The sequence below is a fragment of the Meriones unguiculatus genome, chromosome 19 (assembly GCF_030254825.1).
Source record: "Meriones unguiculatus strain TT.TT164.6M chromosome 19, Bangor_MerUng_6.1, whole genome shotgun sequence".
Taxonomy (NCBI): Eukaryota; Metazoa; Chordata; class Mammalia; order Rodentia; family Muridae; genus Meriones; species Meriones unguiculatus.
Window position 1 is genome coordinate 61,616,662 of NC_083366.1, and position 17,993 is coordinate 61,634,654.

A 17,993-nucleotide genomic window follows, 5' to 3' on the forward strand; every position below is an offset into this window, starting at 1 on the left:
AGCCACCTCCTGTGTCAGCTCTGCACACCCGGGGCCCCGTCTCTGTCTCTCTGTCCACACCCGCAGCTCAGAGCACTGGCCATCCTCCTGCCTCCCTCTGGCTAGAGGACACTCGCTCTGGGCTCCTCTGGAGCTCCGCCTACCAGATGGACACGTGTAAAACTGGGTTTTCGATCCTAACCCTGCTCTCGCCCACTCTCTCTTGTACTGAAGTGACCCGCTTCACGTGGATTGGGTGAAGTCCTATCTCAACATCTGGAGCGAGCTTCAAGCCTACATCAAGGAGCACCACACCACGGGCCTTGCTTGGAGCAAAACAGTAAGTCCCAGGCCCCCTCTGACCAAACACTTGTGAAAACGTGTATCCCACGACCCCTAATAATCTTAAGCTTTAGACTGTACCTCAAGATAGGACAAAAACTTTATGGAAACAGCACTGTGACAGGAGGCAAAGGGAGTTATTTAGTGTTCAGCCATAAAGAACATGATCGTGTCATTTGAAGGAAAAATAGATGGAACTGTAGACCACCGTGTTAAGGAAAATAAGCTAGATCCAGAAATGCAAATCTCTCCTGTTTTCAAACTACATGATAAACATCTATACTTGGGGAAGTGCCTTGTGCAACCTGTCATTTTATACAATTGATGTATGCTAATAAGAAAATGAATGGGAAGCCAACACAGTGGAAGGTTAGCCTGGGTAGCGATCACGTGGAGAGCGCAGCCCTCGGCTTACCTCAAAGGGCTCAGCTCAAGCACAGAGGTTTACAAGCATCACCATGCCCTTAAGAGGTGGGAATTAAAGGAAATGTGAGCTTTTGGGTATAGTTATAAATGAAATAGCGACGAAAAGTTCTGAGTATTTCTTTCGATGTAGCAAAGTTTATTGAACTTGTTTAGGTTTGAATCTTGTTTAAGTTTGGCATGTTTGCTTTCGGTCAGGGGAGGGTTGAGGCAATGCCTCCTATCTTCCGGATTAGCCTGCATGACCTTGGGTGACCTTGAACTTTTACCTGCCTCTACCTCCTAAGTGTTTGGATGGCAGGTGTTCGCCAGCACACTCAGTTCACGCGGTGCTGGGAACGAAGCTCAGGGTCTCGTGCATGCTAGAGAAGCATTGCACCAGCTAGGCCACACCCCACGCCCAACCCTAAACTTTGGATGTGCCTTACCAGTGGGGTAGCCAAAGCTTATGTGTGTGCCCACTTTAACTTCCATATGGGAAACTACAGTGGCCCCGGCCTCCTCTCTAGCCTCCTCCCCGACTCACTGAACATCAAAGCAATCACTGGCTGCCTGGAGTATCCTGAGCACAGCAATGCTTAACCAGCAGTTCTCAACCTGTGGATTGTGACCCCTTGGGAGGTCAAAGGACTCTTTCAAAGACCATCTGCATATCAGATATTTACATTATAATTCATAACAGTAGCAAAAATTACAGTTATGAAGTAGCAACAAAAATAATTTTATGGTTGGGGCGTCACCACAACATGAGGAACTGTTTTTTGTGGGTTTGCTTTGCTTGGTTGGTTTGGTTCGGTTGGTTAGTTTGCATTTTTTGGTTTTTTGAGACAGGGTTTCTCTATGTAGCCTTGGCTGTCCTAGACTCATTTTGTAGACCAGGCTGGCTTTGAACTTAAGTGATCCTCCCTGAGCGCTGGGATTGAAGGTGTGTGCCACCACGCCTGACTGAGGAACTGTTTTCAGGGGTTGCAGCATTAGGAAGGCTGAGAACCACTGGCTTAGATAAAAGCCAGAAGAAACTGCTGTTTCTGAACCTGGTGTCCTGATTCTGCTTTGCCTCAGCTGCAACATCCTAAATGGATGTTGTGCTTCTAATCCTAGTTTCCCAGAGGTCGGCAGCCTGCCTCTTCCCCAAGCTTCAGCTCAGACATCCCACCTTTGAAAAACATGTCTCTCTTCACCAGTTCTGCCTCCAGGGCCGTGGCTCTCCTCTGTGCTTATCTGGCTTCTTAAGTAAGCCCAGTGTGGTTTCTCTGTTCTCACCTGCTCAGAAAAAGTTCTCTGAGTCCAGCCCCCGACAGAGAGCGCGCTCAGCAGACGCTGTCACATGTGTAGAGGATGCATCCGGGACTCTTGGGACTTCCTTACCTCCTGACGTCTCTGTGCTTGCTTTTGATGGAAAGTCCCTGCCATTAGAAACGAGCACTACCCTTGAATAGTCAGCCATCCAAGCAAGGGAAAATGAAGTGACGCAATTGTGAATTCCATCCAAAAGTTCAAGTCCCACCGACACCTGTGCTCCAATACGAAGCCCTGAGTGAGTGCTGAGGGCAGCAGGTTCAGGACTGAGGTGACTGTGATGTTCAAGTTTTCAGAGGAGTGTGGGGCTCCTCTGAGGGTCCCCCAACAGGGACACTCAGGGTCAGGTTAGCAGCAGCCCCTCCAGACTGCTATTCCCCTGGGTTCCTGCTTTGCCTCTCCCACCATACAACATAACGATATGGACAAAAGATTTCATGCATTTCCAAAGGCTTTTTAAGGAGGAGGAGTCTGTGTGGCTGGGGTGAATGCTTTGTGGACTGATTAGAATTCCTCATCTGTTTCGGATGAAAGACTGTGTCATAAAGGGGGATTGTCTCATCTTGGCCATGGGGATAAGCCACCGTTAGAGAGTAGCAAGACAACGGTTAGGAGACCTCGGATCCATTATTGTTTTCTGGCAGACAAATAGAAGAGGAACGGCAGACCACTTGTAGAAAACAATGTCAACAGATGCCAACTCTCAAATGAGCCTCTTAAAAACATGGACAGAAAACCTCTTTTAAATTGTTTGAATACCCTTAATACCACATATAAAGCTAAGCGATTATTTCTATGAATATGAAAGAGAACATCTGATTATTAATCATACAAAAATGTTTATTTTTCTTTGTTCTATAGTGAATGCTCACTTTATATAGTGTTCATTAAAAATACACCCTTCTAGAAACTGGAGATGTAGCTCAGTGGAAGAGCACCTCCTTAGCATGTATGAGGCCTGGGCTCATTCCTGCATTTCGAGGGGTGGAGGGAATGTGTTTTGTGCCAGCAACTTTCCAAATTTCCATTGCAACTCAAGAAGAAATATACTTTATAGACACACACTACAAGCATACAACCAAAACAAGTTTCACAGCTATCTTTTTCTTACAATATACGATGTATTCAGATAGATTTTTCTTTGCCATTTTTGATAAGGTTCTTGCTGAAACTCACAAAATCAGTTTCACAATCTACAAATACACCACGTCACACATTCTAAAAAGCGACGTTATAAAACACGTGTTAGATATTTACAGAAAATGTAAGCGATCCGTGGAGCAAACTGGGCCTCACAGATTGTCATACTAATAACAGCTATTGTTTACTGAGCACATGGGTTGAGTCATGGGAAAATTCTATTTGAAACAGTAAATGTACAGGCATGCTCTGCAGGCTCTCTAGCACCCAGCCCTCTGCTACTTCTTCAGCGGGATGTTTATGAAATGATAGTTGTGACCAGATACTGAAAACGTGAAGTAGTTCCTGTAAGAAGATGTTTCTTCAGAATCCCACATGTACGGTCTTTTGATAAGTATCCAGACTTATGCATAGACCCATGGTTTTTCTTGATGTTTCTCCTCCTTGTCTACAGTTTGAGAGGGAAACCATTCAAAAGCATATTAGAGAGGAGCATTTGTTGTTCTTGTAGACAACCAGGTTCCGTTCCCAGCACCCACATGGCGGCTCTCAACTGTTCGCAACTCACAACTCATAACTGCAGCTTCGGAAAGATCTGGAGCCCTCTTCTGACTCAGACATCTATGAGAACAAAGCTCTCACGCACGTAAAATAAAGAGCTTTTTACAAGTATATTACAATTCGAAAGTTATACTTTTGAACTTGAAAATTCAATTTTTATTTTAAGTTACTAAAAACTATCTAAGATCTCAAGTACAACCTATTGTACAAGTCAAACTAATTTCTCAATTGCTGTTCTGGTGACATACTAGCAAAATGAATGTTAATGGGAAAGCCAGGATCCCAGTTCTTGCGGAGAGGGGGAGCTATTATAATTATCTGATCAAATGACCCTTGGGAACAAAAAATAAACACGGTCCCTTCACTTATTTATCTACTGATCACAAGTATGCAAAAAAAAATTCTATGTTTATGAGAAGACAAAGATTGGAAAGACTGGGAGAAGGAGGGGTGTTGGTGTGAAGCCCTACAGGACTCAGGCTTTTACTTTTTGTTTCCATTTTATTTTGTGGAGGGGGGTCGTGTGCGGAGGTCAGAGGACAGCTCTGGGGGGTCAGTTCTCCTCTGCCACCAGGAGTCCAGAGACTCAGCCCGAGTCATCAGATTTGCACAGCAAGTGCCTTTGCCCACGGAGGCGCCTCACCAGCCCGTTTCGTCTTCTCAGACAGCACTGTAACGCTGTGCAGACTGCACCAAGTGTGGCTGGGCCCCACCTCAAGGGCCCTCGGTAATTGTTTTTTTTCCATTTTCAAGTTGGATTTTGATGGTTTTTTTTTTCCATTCTGGGTCTTTTAGTACACTAGTAAAGACGCCAGGCAACTCCCATGGTGCATTGTGCTTAGCCTCAAAGACAGCACTCGGCACTGAATTTCCCGGCCGCCCCTCCTAACCTTGGCCTTCAGGGTGCAGCTGTGCCAGGCAGCTGCTGCTCCACCTGTCCCCTTGTCACTGACAAATGTGGAACTCTGAGGGCAGGGATTGTTCGGGACAGCGATCGGGGAGTCGGGGAGCGTGTGCACAGTGTGCTGGGGAGGGGCAGAAGCGTTTGGGGCTTCAGAGGAAGCAGCTGCGGGGTCATCTGTCTGTGGCTCTCATTACACTTACTTTGGTCAATGGAATCTTGTTATTTCTCTGGGCTTCTCTGCAACACGTGACCTAGCAGCAGTCCAAACCAAAAACTACTTGAGTTTTTCGTTGGTTTCCTTCCTCCAGAATATTTTTCATGTTGATTTATGTTGTTTCTTCCAGGATAAGGTTCAGTGACACTTTGTTGACTAAATTGATCTTTTGGCAGAAGCCTGGTAGAGGCACACGTGTGCCAGCCCGGCAGTTGGGCAGATTTGTGAGAATGCTGAGCAGGTCCTTCAAACCAGATGCCTGCAGCTGGGAAGCCGAAGCCCGGCCCTCACACCTGTAATTACACAGAGAGCAGAGCTTGTTCTGTGCATTGTTCAGATCGGCCCAGGAATTCCATGAACAAGATCAATCACAGGTGGAGCTTATTAACACCTTGGTGCCAGCCTTATGGACACACCTCTGCTCTTTTGTGCAGTTCTAAGTTTCTCTCACGTTAGAAACAGTCTGCAGTTATCTGTAAAGTGGAGTAAGGTTGCATGGATGGATTATATAAAGACTTACACGATGGCTTTACTCAATCTTATGCTTTTGGGGGGTGTTTGTTTGTTGTTTTGTTTGATACAGTGTCTCGTGTAGCCTGTACTGGCCAAGGCTAGCCTTGAACTCTTGATTTCTGGGATTTCAGGCACATGCCACAGCACTTAGGTATGATACAATTCTGTGTGTGTGTGTGTGTGTGTGTGTGTGTGTGTGTTGGGGTAGATTTACCAGGGACATTCAGTCCATCTCTCTCTCTCTCTCTCTCTCTCTCTCTCTGTGTGTGTGTGTGTGTTTTAGGGGTGGATTTACCAGGAACATTCGGTCGAGCCCAGAGGACAGCTGTGTGGAGTTAGTTCTCTCCTTCCACTTCCACATGGGTTATCAAACTCAAGTCATTAACTTGTACCGTTCCCAAGCCCCGTGACTTGTGGAGTCATCTCACTAGCCCATGATCTGGTTTGTGATGTCAGCTGTGTGAGTTTTAAACATATTCTTTGCATGTTAATTGTCATCCATCAGAACCTCCCATGAACAATCAGGAAAACGAGAGTCGTGGGTTGAAATAATAAAGATGGAAGTTTTCTTCCCCAAGGCAAGCCACTTTAGCACTGTTTCTTTCACCCAAGCGGGGACTTTCCTTTCAGCCTGTTTTTTACTGTAAAGCCAAATGTCCATTAACAAAGTGAAAGACTAGCCTTTCACTTGTGAGCCAATTAAAATCTGCCAGAGGGCATCCCAGCTTACTATAAATAACTCCACAGCATGGTGTTAAACATATATTGTCGTGTAAGCTTCGGGTCTTCTGGTCCCTCTTGCTATTTACAGAACTGGTCCCAACCTTCTCCACCCCAGTTCCACTTAGAGCTCCTGGGTTTACTGATCACAGGGAGTGGCTGGGCCCCAGACCATGTGCCATTTGTCTGGGATGCCAAGCTCACTGCCATCCTCGACAGATGCTCGTCCCCAAGAGTAGCTCCAGCCAGTACATCTGCCACAGCTGCATCTAATGTATTTAACTGCTCTTGCTACTCCTCTGGCTCTCTTTGGGGTTCTGGAGTAGCCAACTCCAGGCGGTTCCCTGGCCCTCAGCTTAAGATTTTGTTGGTGCCGTCGTTTGAGTTTTCAGCTGTTTTTATTTAATGTGTGTGGGCATGCACATGCATGTGATAGCTTCCATGTGGAGGTCAGAGGGCATCTATCAGGAGCTGGTTCTCTCCTGCCACCATGCGGGACTCTAGATTAAACTCAGGTGGGCAGGTGCCTTTAGTTATTAGCCATTTATTGACTCATTTGTTGTTGTTATTGTTTTGGCTTGGTTTTTTGATACAGTCTTGCTAAGTATCCGTGGTTGACTTTGAACTCATTGTGTAGACCAGGCTGGGCTGGAAATTAGGGCAATCCTCCTGCCCCTGCCTCCTGAGTCCTGAGGTTTTTAAGCATGTGCCGATATGCCTATCTCAAATGTTTCTGAAGTTTTGGGTTGGGTTTTGTTTTGGTATTGGGTTGGTTGTTTTGTTTTTTGTGCTGGGCATAGAGCTCAAGGCCCAGCACATGAGAGCCAAGCACACCACCACTGAGCGGCATCCCTGGCCTCCAACAACAATTTTTCACTTGTAGGTTGGTGCAAATCCAGTAAGACACCTTGAGCTCCTGGTCCTCCCGCCTCCATCTCTCAAGTGCTGGGATTGTAGCACTTCACCCAGTGTATGCCAGGCTTCAGCTGAGCTTGTAACTGCTGGGCAAGCACCCTACCACCTGACCTCCGTCTCCACCCCAAGATCATGGTGATATACAAAACAGTGCGACAGTGCAAGGCTGTGCTGGAAAGTAAGCTAACTAGACTGTGGGTGGGCAGGAAAGGCTACTGGGGGACCGGCACTTCGGGTTTTGAAGGATGGAGAATAAGAGTTGGTGCACGGTTTTAATCAGCACTCAGGAATCAGAGGCAGGTGAATCTCTGTGAGTTCGAGGCCAGCTTGGTCTACAGATGGAGTTCCAGGATAGCCAGGGCTAGAGAGAGAGAGAGAGAGAGAGAGAGAGAGAGAGAGAGAGAGAGAGAGAGAGAGAAGGAAGGTAGGAAAGGAAGGAAGGAAGGAAGGAAGGAAGGAAGGAAGGGAGGGAGGGAGGGAGGGAGGGAGGGAGGGAGGGAGGGAGGGAGGGAGGGAGGGGAGAGAGAGAGAGAGAGAAACAAAAAGAAAAGAAAAGGGCAATTCTGAGCAAAGAGTTCAGTTTGTGCACATTCAGAATGAGCACACAGCTTTTCCAGGCAGGGTGTAAACGCTAGTAGTTTTGCGGAGCTGGTGAAGGCAACTTTGTAGCTATGCTAAGAGGGTTGGGTCAAAGGCAGTGTCAAGGATTGTTACTTTCACTGTAGGTTGCTAAGCAGAAAGTTACAAGCTGTGAAAAGTGCTTTGAGGAAGGAAGGAGCCCGAGGCCCCAGTACTGGTTAGGAGGCTAATGATTTCTGTGTGATCTAAAGAAGAGATGGATTGGAGGATGGATGAATGGGATCACAAAGGTGATGATGGTCTGAGAGGGAAGGTAGATGACCCAAATCTAAACACAAAATTTCCAGTCTGGATTTCTAGGGAAAGCAACAGAAACAGGACATCATCCTAGGGGCAGCTGCTAGCAAAGGAAGAAAACACCTGATGCTCTGTTGTGCTTGAGGGGCCCGGAGGCATCACTGAAAGAAGGGAAAGCCTGACACACATGCTATAAATCACCTGCCTAGAATCATCAATTAAAGGGGAGAAGGAATAGAAAAAGAGTGACAGGGATAAAGCCTTGAGGATCCCACTACTTAAAGGATCTATCAAGGAGACAATGAAAAGACCAAGGTGAGCTCTTAAAGCCATAAGAAGGATGAGCTGGCCACTGGTGTGAATGTAGTGGCCTGGGAGAGACCTTGAAAAGGCTGCCGGCATCCAGGATGATGGTTAATTTCTGATACGACTGAAAGGTTCCGGCTAGTATGATCCATACAGTGTGACTTCCAGTTGTTAAGTAGATTAAAGAAAGAAATGGCTAGGGCATCAGTGAGGCACACCTTTGGTGTGTCTGTCAGATCTCTAACAGAGAGGATGAAGTGAGGGGGCCTTAACCCTGCCTGGATGTAAATACTTCTACCCAGTGGGCAGGAGTCTCAGAACTGAATAAAAAGGAGGAGAGGAGAACCTATCTTCCTTCCTCTACTTCCTGATTCACCTACATGTGAGCTAGTTCTCGGCACCAGAGTTTCAAACCAATCCCACTACCATCCCTTCCTGCTGTGATGGACTGTGATCCCTTTAGACCGAGAGACCAAATAAAGCTTTCCTCCCTTAAATTCTGTCAGCCAGGTTCTTTATCATAGGGATGCTAATGTAAGTAACACATCTGGAATTGGTAGTGTAATACACCACTTGTTACTAGTGACCTTCAGGGAGGAGCTTCAGGAAGGGGGGGACTTTATAGAACTAAGGAGTCAAGTTTTCACATAATGATCTCTTGATTATCTGCAAACCAGTTGTCTAAATTGACAGATTAGTGCTGAGAGATTCAGGGTCTGCCTGGAAGTTTTAAGATCAGTGTATATTAGCATAACTTTATTTTAACCCATGTTGTGTCTCAGTAGACCGGGTGTGTGGGCGTGTGTGTGTGTGTGTGTGTGTGTGTGTGTGTGTGGTGTCCATAGCAGTCACATAGCTTCAAGTTCATGTAGAATTAACAAAACTATGGAGCTTTGAGTTCTGTGTTTATAACTTTCTATTATCTCATAAATACCTTTTGAGTTTTAGTGTTTGTTGATAAGAATGTATAAATATTTTAGAGCATTTGTCTCCCTCCGTAAATCAAAATAGTAGTAACTTTTAAAACTGTCTGATTTAATAGTCAAGATTATTCTATTTGCTAGAAAATTTTCACAACCAAGAACTCAGAGCCTCTAAGTCTGAGGGGTCAGAAGATAACTCTCATTCCTAACTGACCTAAGCCATCATCCTGGGACCATGTTAGTAAGACATGTTCAGTTAGGATTCCATAAGTTGAGGTGGGCATGGTAGCACATACCCGTAATCCTGGCACTCAGGAGGCTGAGGCAAGGGGATTGCTACAAGTGTGAGGACAGCCTGAGCAACATAGCAAGACCCTGTCTCAAAAACAAATTTATTTTCACTTTATGTGTATTGCTGTTTTGCCAACATGTATGTCTGTGTGAGGGGGTCATATCTCCTAAAACTGGAGCTACAGACAGCTGTGAGCTGCCATGTAGGTGCTGGGTCATGTGGAAGAGCAGTTTATGCTTCTAATTGCCAAGCTGTCTTTCCAGCCCACAAATGATTTATTTGTTTTGTTATGTGTCAAAAATAAATAAATAGTTTCCCTAATTTATACTGTTGATAACTTCAGTGTAATTGAGGATGTCTTGACAGTCATTCTTTCACAAACCACCAGGCCATCAGAAGGTTATGGTTTAAGGAAGTAGCCAAGCAAAAGTGTTCTCCACAATAGAGATGAATGTGCTTATTTGTTCATTTTCTTTTGCTATAACAAAACACCCCAAGCTGGGTACTTTATAAGCAAAAAGTGTTCTTTAGCTCACAGTTTTGAAGACTGGAAGTCCAAGAATGGGAAACCCTATCTGTCTGGGCTCTGATAAAGGCTTCTCCTCGGGCATAGCAGGAGAGAGGACATCAAAATGGGAGAGCTTGCAAGGAAGAGGACCACATGGATAGGAAACAGGAGCATGGCAGATAAAGCCTTCAACTCATCCTTTCCAGGATGCTATCGCATAGAAAATCAGCCTTTTATAAAAATAAGTTTCAGCCTTTCTAGTGGATAAAATGCACAGAGCCTCCAAAAGAGATAATATTGCTTCAAATAATTCCCTGCCCGCTCTGAGAAGCAGAGTACGAACATCAACAGTTATTTTCTGTGTGTGTTCACAAATAGATATGGAGGACACTTAGTGGGTGAGTTCTGAGGATCCAACTCAGGGCCAGATGCTAAGCAGATACTTTATGGCTGAGGTGCACCCCAGCATTGAAGGGCATTCTAACAGGCACCTTTCTGACTAGCCGTTTGTTAAATATACAGCGTCAGGCAGTGAACTTTGGAAAGACTGTACTGGTGTGATTCAACATGTTCTTATGAGACCATTAACAACAGTTCCGTTTGTTTATTATCATGCCAATGTTCATGTCCCCTACTCCTAGAATCTCCTTTTCCTGGTTCCCTGTGTCACGATCCTTCTCATCTTTCAGCCGTGAGATTCTCAGTTTTCACTGCCAACTTGATACAGTGTCCAGGAAATCTAGAAGAGTCTCAGTGAGGGGTTATCTAGACCTAGTTGCCCCATGGGCATGTTGGTAGCAGATCCTCTTATGTTAATTGAGGCAGAAACACTGCACGCAGGTGCCATGGTTCCCTGGGTAAGGAATCCTGAACTTTGCAGGAAAGAAGAAAGGGAACTGGACATAAATGTGTACATCTTGACTGTGGCTATGATGTTAGTGGTTGCTTCAATTTCCCACTAGCTTGTAACGGGCTACAACCCGGTATTTTCGAGCAAAATCTCCCCTCCCACCCCCCGCTTAAATTACTTTTTCCAGGTGTTTTACCACAGCAACAGGAGATGGGACTAAGACAGTCTAGTTAAAACAATCCTTTCTTTAGAAACTCACCAGACCTCCTCGTACCACCATGCCCTGCCCCAGCTTAGAGCACCCTGTCTCCCTGCAGAAGATCTGCACTTCCTCCTCCATAATCTCGAGTTTATAAGTCATCTATTGACATCAGAAAATGTTGACGAGGCACCTACTCGCACCTCAGGTCCTGTGCCACCTTCCTTGGCTGGCGGCACTAAGAGGACTAAGAAAGGAACTCCAAAGTTCTGGAGTTGAGCAAACCCAGGTTCACCAGCAAATGATTGTGGTATGACATACATCTTCCTAAAAGTGTTCCAGGAACGAAGGCTTGCACCCACGTGAGAAGCCGCGTGTGGCAGCTTGTACTTGTTCCGACAGCTCTCGGGAGATGGGAACAGATCCCTGAGGCTCACTGAGCCACCTAGCATAATGGAAGCCCCAGGTCCCAGGGAGAGACACCATCTCAAAACACTAAAGTGGATGACTCCTAAAGAATAGGGCCTGGAAATTGACCTCTGACCTCCTCCAGCACACACACACACACACACACACACACACTCCGTTCCATAAATCCTATAAACATATTAGAGTTAAACCTTGCAGGGTCTTTAAGAGTCGCTCAGTTAGTAGAAGCCTTCTAAACTAAGGCCTGGAGAGCTGGGGTGGAGAGGTAGAGGCCTGGCTGGGAGCACAGACGTGTCTCCTCTGCTCCAAGGCTCTGAGCTCCCTGAGAAGAGGTGACCCAGTATCCCCGGCAGTGGTTGCCCCAGGGCCTGAGAAATAGATGGTGGCCCCCAACTCTGACCTAGTCAGGGGCATTCCTTTGACATCAGGTTTCCTCACAACGAAAACTACGCGGTCTTACATCACCGACGGCAGGCTGTGTCCAGTGCTGATGAGCCGTGTGAATATGTGTTTTTATTCCTACACTGTGGTGGTGACAGGAGCGCACAGCACATTTTCACACCAGTCAGTAACGCTCCCCTGTCCTTCCCCTCGCCATCTGAAGCCTCTTCAGATAACATAAACTCAGGAAACTGAGTCTGGTATTACATTAAGCGAAAATGGATTTTCTTAAAGAAAGACAACTAGATGAACGATACAGGTCATCATGTAAATATGAAAACTCTGCAGAGGGGTGGCCCCTAGGCCCAGTCTACCACAATGTCATGCCAACAAGGCACATTACAGTCCCTGGGGATAGGCTCCATGGCAGAGCGCCTACCTGGCATTCTTGAAGCCTTGGGTTCCAGCCTCAGTACTGCAAAGAAGGGAGGGAGGGAGGGAGGGAGGGAGGGAGGGAGGGAGGGAGGGAGGGAGGGAAAAAAGAGAGAGACGGAAAGATGGGGAGGGAGACAGGAAGGGGACCACAGGAAACCCAAGCATCAGGTGACCTTTTCCCCGTGAAATTTGGAGCTAGATTTGAAGCACCCATGATTCTGTGTTAGCAAGGGTTACCCTGCATTGGCACAGGTTACCCTCCGTGACCATACCTCAACTCTTAAGCTCAAAACATGACACTTCCAGGCGTTTTCATTTAAATTTTTTTTCAGGTAAAAATACAAATACGATATAAATGATCTCTCTAACAGCTCTTAACTTGCATTTGTCTGCTTTTTACAAAGGGCTGATCTTTCAAGGCAGCATGATCATTTCTTTAAGATACTAATTGAAAAATAATCTTGAATTCAGTGACAGAGTTAGGCTCAACGGGCCAACTTTAGTCTGGTCATGGTCCAGCTGAGTCAAAGCACGCCTCACTCTTGCATTTACGTAGCCGCTGGCTCTCCATCAGCATGCTCCCTTTGATGGGTATGCTCGGCTATCTTTAACTCCGGGAAGTTTTCCCATGCAAATTTTATTTTTCCTTTTTTATGAGAAATTGTGCTTTCATGTTGCTGATGCTGGCAGTGCAGAAGAAAAGACAACTTGGAGATTCCAGATTTGGTCTACGTATCAGTTGCAAAGCAAGGTCAGACCCTTAGCAACGGCCCCTCACCAAGCCGTCTTCTCTCAAAATCCTAGATCACACAAGTGGATTGGACTGTGCCCTCGTGTATTATTATATATTGTCTCGTCTCGGTTGGGATGGCCCGGTCCACTTTTAACAGGAATCACCTCCGACATTTTTGGAAGGTCTCATCTAAATATGCAAATAAAGACAGCAAGCACAAATCTAGCTTTCCTGGCACTGACTGAATGTTTCTCTTATCAGGCTGTTTTCCAACATAAAGCTGTCACTCCATCCCTGAGGTGACCTGGTTTCACTTATTCTGTTTTATTTTTCATCAATCACCAATGCTCTGATTTGTCCATGTCACAAAAGGAGCAAGCAACACACAAAATTCACAGGAAGATAGCCATCCTGAGACAGGGAAGAACAAAGTCATGAGAAATTAGGGTGAAACATTGATATTCGGGGCTCGGGGTTTTCGTTGTCCTTATTGTTCTGTTTAGTTTTTGAGACATGGTCTCATGTAGCCTGGGCTGGATTCATACTCCCTTTGTAGCCAAGGATGACCTTGAACTTCTGATCCTCCTGCCTCCAACTCTCAAATGCTAGAATTACTGGCACGTGGCAATGCCAGTTTGTGCCTGCTGGGGATCAAAACCATGAGCAAGCAATGCTTCCCACCAAGCCACAGCCTCGCCCTGAGATTTGGGCTCTTAGTGACCTCCCTTTTTGCATCTTTTCATAAGGCTGTTTGGAGCCTTGACCCCGAAAAGAACTAATCCAGACGGGCCCCATGTCGTCTCATAGCTGTGCGCCACCTTTTTATAGGATTGCACATGAGCATTAGGACTTGTGGAAATCTGAAATTTCCATTGTGTTCAATATCCATTAATAAACTAGAAAACAGTCTCTAAACTGACTTTTCCAAAAGTTATTAATAAACAAACTCTTAAAATACCATGTAGCACTTCCCGGTGGCATTATTAACAATTCTGCTTTCTTGGAATGGCTCCCGGGAACTTTATTTTCTTTGGCAGAGGTCTCAAAACCCAAAGAAATGGCAAAAAGAATTCAGCCTGAAGTCCTAAGTCCACGCCAGCTCGCATTTGTGTCACTAGGATGGTCATCCTCTGCGGCTGTGCAGGCACCCTTCAGTTTTATATTTCCTTATTTATCTGTGTGTGTGTGATTTTTGGTGCGGCATGGTATGTGGCATATGCCCCTGAGTGTGGGTGGAAATGTGTACCTTCGTGCAAACCTGTTGAGGCCAAAATGGGGCTTCCAGTGTCCTGCTTTGACTACCCTCTTCCTCATTGCCTTGAGATAGGGGTCTTTGTCACTCACTGGACCAGGCTCACCATCTCAGCTAGGCTGGCTAGCATGTCTCCACTCCCCCAGAGCTGGGGCTACAGGCACACACAGCGACAACCAGCCTTTTGTGTGGGTACCGGAAATTCAAACTTGGGTCCTCATGCCTGCAGAGCAAGCAGGCTTACCCACTGGGCCATCTGCCCAGCCCCACAGTCCTCTTTCTTTGTTATGATTGTAATGGAACTGTGACATGAGCACGAATGTGAAATCGGCACCTCCTGAAGGAAGTTCTTTATGTCTGAAGCTGTGTTGAGTTCACTGCCCTTGATCAAAGTGAGGAAGTAAAAACCGCATAGCCAAGCACAGTGGCACACACCTGTAATCCCAGCGCTTGGGAGACGGAGGCAGAAGGGTCACTGACAGCCAGTTCCACATAGCAAGCTTCATGGCCCACCAGCCACAAGCCAAGAGCCTGTCTTAGGATGGATGAAAGTGAAAGAACTGTTGTAAACCCAACATCAGAAAGGCTGAGGATGGAGGTGTCTCAGTGTAGAGTGGATTTCAGGGCAACCTAGACTACGTGAGTCCTGTTTCAATCGAATAAAATGAATCAAACCCTAAATCATGAATTTGTGATCGGAAGGCATTTTAAAGGCTGGGATGGTGGAGATCTTTACTTGAAGCCCTGTGTTCAATTCCCAACACTGCAGAAACTAGGCATACGGGCACATGCCTGTTATTCTAGGTCTTAGGAGGCAGGAACAGGAGGATCCAAAGTCAAATCTTCCTTAGCTACATAGTGAGTTGGAGTCCAGCCTGATCTACATGGACCCAATGAGAGAGAGAGTGAGAGAAAGAGAGATTAAAGACTTTTATTCTTTCTTTAGCCAGTTTTCCTGTTATGGAAATGAGAGGTTTATCGCCCTTATGTTTCCTGTATTAATTATACCAGGCCGTTTGTGATTCTTTGTCTTCAGAAAAGCTAACCAATGGCATTTTATACAGAATGTTAGCTTTAAAACACCATGGGTTCTTATGGTGACAAACGTGAGTGAAATGGCCTGGGAACTTTTAAACATCTAAAGGTATGACCAAGCCCACACATGGGCTGTCACTGCTCCCTGAAGATAGTTAGGGGTGGGCCTAGGTGGTTCAACCAAGGACAGCCAGAGAGATTCAGCCCAGAAACAAGAGAACCAAATGTGTGTCCGTGAAAGAGGGAAGAAACAAGACCCATAAACACTGCTGCGCGTCAGCTGCTCCATTCCTGTGGCCTCATCTAGCATCTCCACAAATACTTTAAGGACAGGTGGCTCAAAATATTACTGTCACTGAGCTAGTTTTATAGAAGAGATGTCTCGGCAAAGGCCCTGCTGTAAGCAACATAATCCACCTGTTCCAAGAAAGGATCATATGATAATTTTATGTTCTCAGTCCCTGCTTTTTAAATGACGGTAAAAATACCAACCAAGATGTTGGTTGCTTGACCTATTCTCAAAGCCAGAGGTTATTGCTGTCTATATATTTCTTCTTTGCTTAAATTCCCTCCTTTTTTTTTTTTTTTCAGAATAAAGGGACTTGCAAAAAAACCCCAATAGTGGTCCAGCTCAAAGCCACTGTAAGCCTAGGTCTGGCTTTCTGGCCCCACACAAACTAGCCCTTTTGTCCCTTCTTGCTACAAACTCAAAAAGATAGATAAGCAGAATAATTTTTATGGTGTATTTAGATGTGAGTTTAGACTACATCTGAAAGAAGTGGTTAAATTAAGAAGTCTTGGGAGGAACGAAAATTCATGTTAATTATATAGAACCACCACCAGAGAGCCTTAGCAAAATTCTACTTAAAGTTCTAAGTAATTTCCCTTTCTAATAAAATCTCAATTCTAGGGGACTGGCGTGATGGCTCGTGCCTGCAATCACAGCCCTCGGGAGGCTGAGGCAAGGGGGTCACTGGGGGTACTGAGACCAGCCTGGGCTACATGGTAAATTCAAGGCAGGACTCCGTCTCAGAAACTGCTCTGAGAGTTAGCTGTCGATGAGACCAAGCCTTGAGATACAATACTGCACAGCTGTGGTGAGCACCATGTACTGTACATAACTGTAGAGAACCCCAAACTCACAAACGCCCGTGTGCTCCTTGGAATGTTTCCTGGGGTTTGTGCCTGCAGTTCATGGCTTTAAAAATGGGAGAGACAGCTGTTTCCAGGACAGTGACATTAATTTAGAGCGATTTGTAGAACATTAACTTTCTTTTAAAAGTCTTTGTGCCAGAAAAAAAAAAAAAAAGTCCATAATCAAACATCTGCTCTCGGAATTAATCTTAATAGGCCTTAAAAGCCTCATTTGGGATTTCTGTGTCATGTTCTTGCAACATAAGTGAACTTTTGCACTGGGAACACAGCCATTGGAAATCATAAATGTTCTGCTTCTCTTTTTTTTTTTTTTGTTAAGTGGAAAGCTATTGTTACATGACTTTTATAGACGCTCTTCTTTAATCGTGCCCAGCCTGAAGACTCTAAGACACTCCAGATGCTCATCTCTGCAGCCTCAGAAAGAAGGTTTAAGTGTTTGCGGCGGTGGGGTGAGGAGTCGCTGCAGCCTTGGCAAGGTTAAGCCTGTCTCCCTCAGAGCTCCTAATTGAGATCCTACCTTCAGTTCTCAGCATCACTTTCTTGGCTAGGTGACCTCATCCCGGTCACATGACCTCCCCTCCCCGGGTTCTGAGCACTAAGATGTCTGACTCTATGCTGTGGTTATGAAACGTTAGTAATCGTTTGAGTCAAGCGTATTTAAAAAAAAAAAAGTATTAAGAAAAGCTTTCTTTGAGCTGGGCCAGTAGTTCAGCTGGTAAAACACTTGCCTTGCGAGCCTCAAGATCTGAGCCTCACTCCCGAGGGCCCATGGGTTTGTTTGTTTGTTTGTTTGTTTGTTTGTTTTGGGGGCGTTGTTAGTAGTGGTGGTTTGGTTTGATTTTGATTTTTTGGTTGGTTGTTTGGTTGGTTGGTTGGTGTGTATGTGTGTGTGTTGCTGTTTTTGGTTTGGTTTGGTTTGGTTTGGTTTTTTGAGACAGGGTTTCTCCATGTAACCTTGGCAGTCTTGAACTCACTTTGTAGACAAGGCTGGCCTCAAACTCACAGAGATCCACCTGCCCCTGGTTTGTGTTTGTTGAAAGCATGGCGTGGGTAGGGCTGGCACTGCAGCTCAGTGAGTAAAGGCACCTGCCACCAACCCGGATGACCTGAGTTTGACCCTCTTGGGGGAAGATCAGAACTGACATCTGAACATTGTTCCTTGGCCTAAATGAGGTAGATGATTCCTGAAGAACAAAGCCACACCTGCACACACCCAAGCACACAGAAAGAGACTGGGAGGTGGGGAGAGACGGGGGGGGGGCAAAGTTAAGCCTGTCTCCCTCAGAGCTCCTAATTGAGATCCTACCTTCAGTTCTCAGCATCACTTTCTTGGCTAGGTGACCTCATCCCGGTCACATGACCTCCCCTCCCCGGTGGGGGGGGGGCAGGAAGAAGAACCTGTGGGAAAGATCCAAACTACTGAGGTAATCCACAAGTAGACCACACCTCAAAGCATCCTATAGGCGCTTTACCCGGGTCTGGTCTCAAAGCCTCCACTCAAGGAATGGAGAAGTCCACATGCTAATGAGCCTCCCAAGACCTCATTGGTACCCAGCAGAGAAGGGGACCCTCTTCAGTGACATCCCCTCAGGTTCCCGAGGCAGGACTC

The 17,993-nt window shown here is 45.9% G+C and overlaps 1 protein-coding gene across 2 annotated transcripts in view; it reads left to right on the forward strand.

Moving 5' to 3' along the window:
* Positions 1–17,993, forward strand: part of Cap2 (cyclase associated actin cytoskeleton regulatory protein 2) — a 137,152-nt gene that overhangs the window by 100,162 nt on the left and 18,997 nt on the right. For both annotated transcript variants that reach the window (XM_021642820.2, XM_060373113.1), the window contains one exon: positions 214–319. In XM_021642820.2, the coding sequence (XP_021498495.1) occupies positions 214–319 (106 nt within the window). The remainder of the gene's footprint in view (positions 1–213; positions 320–17,993) is intronic.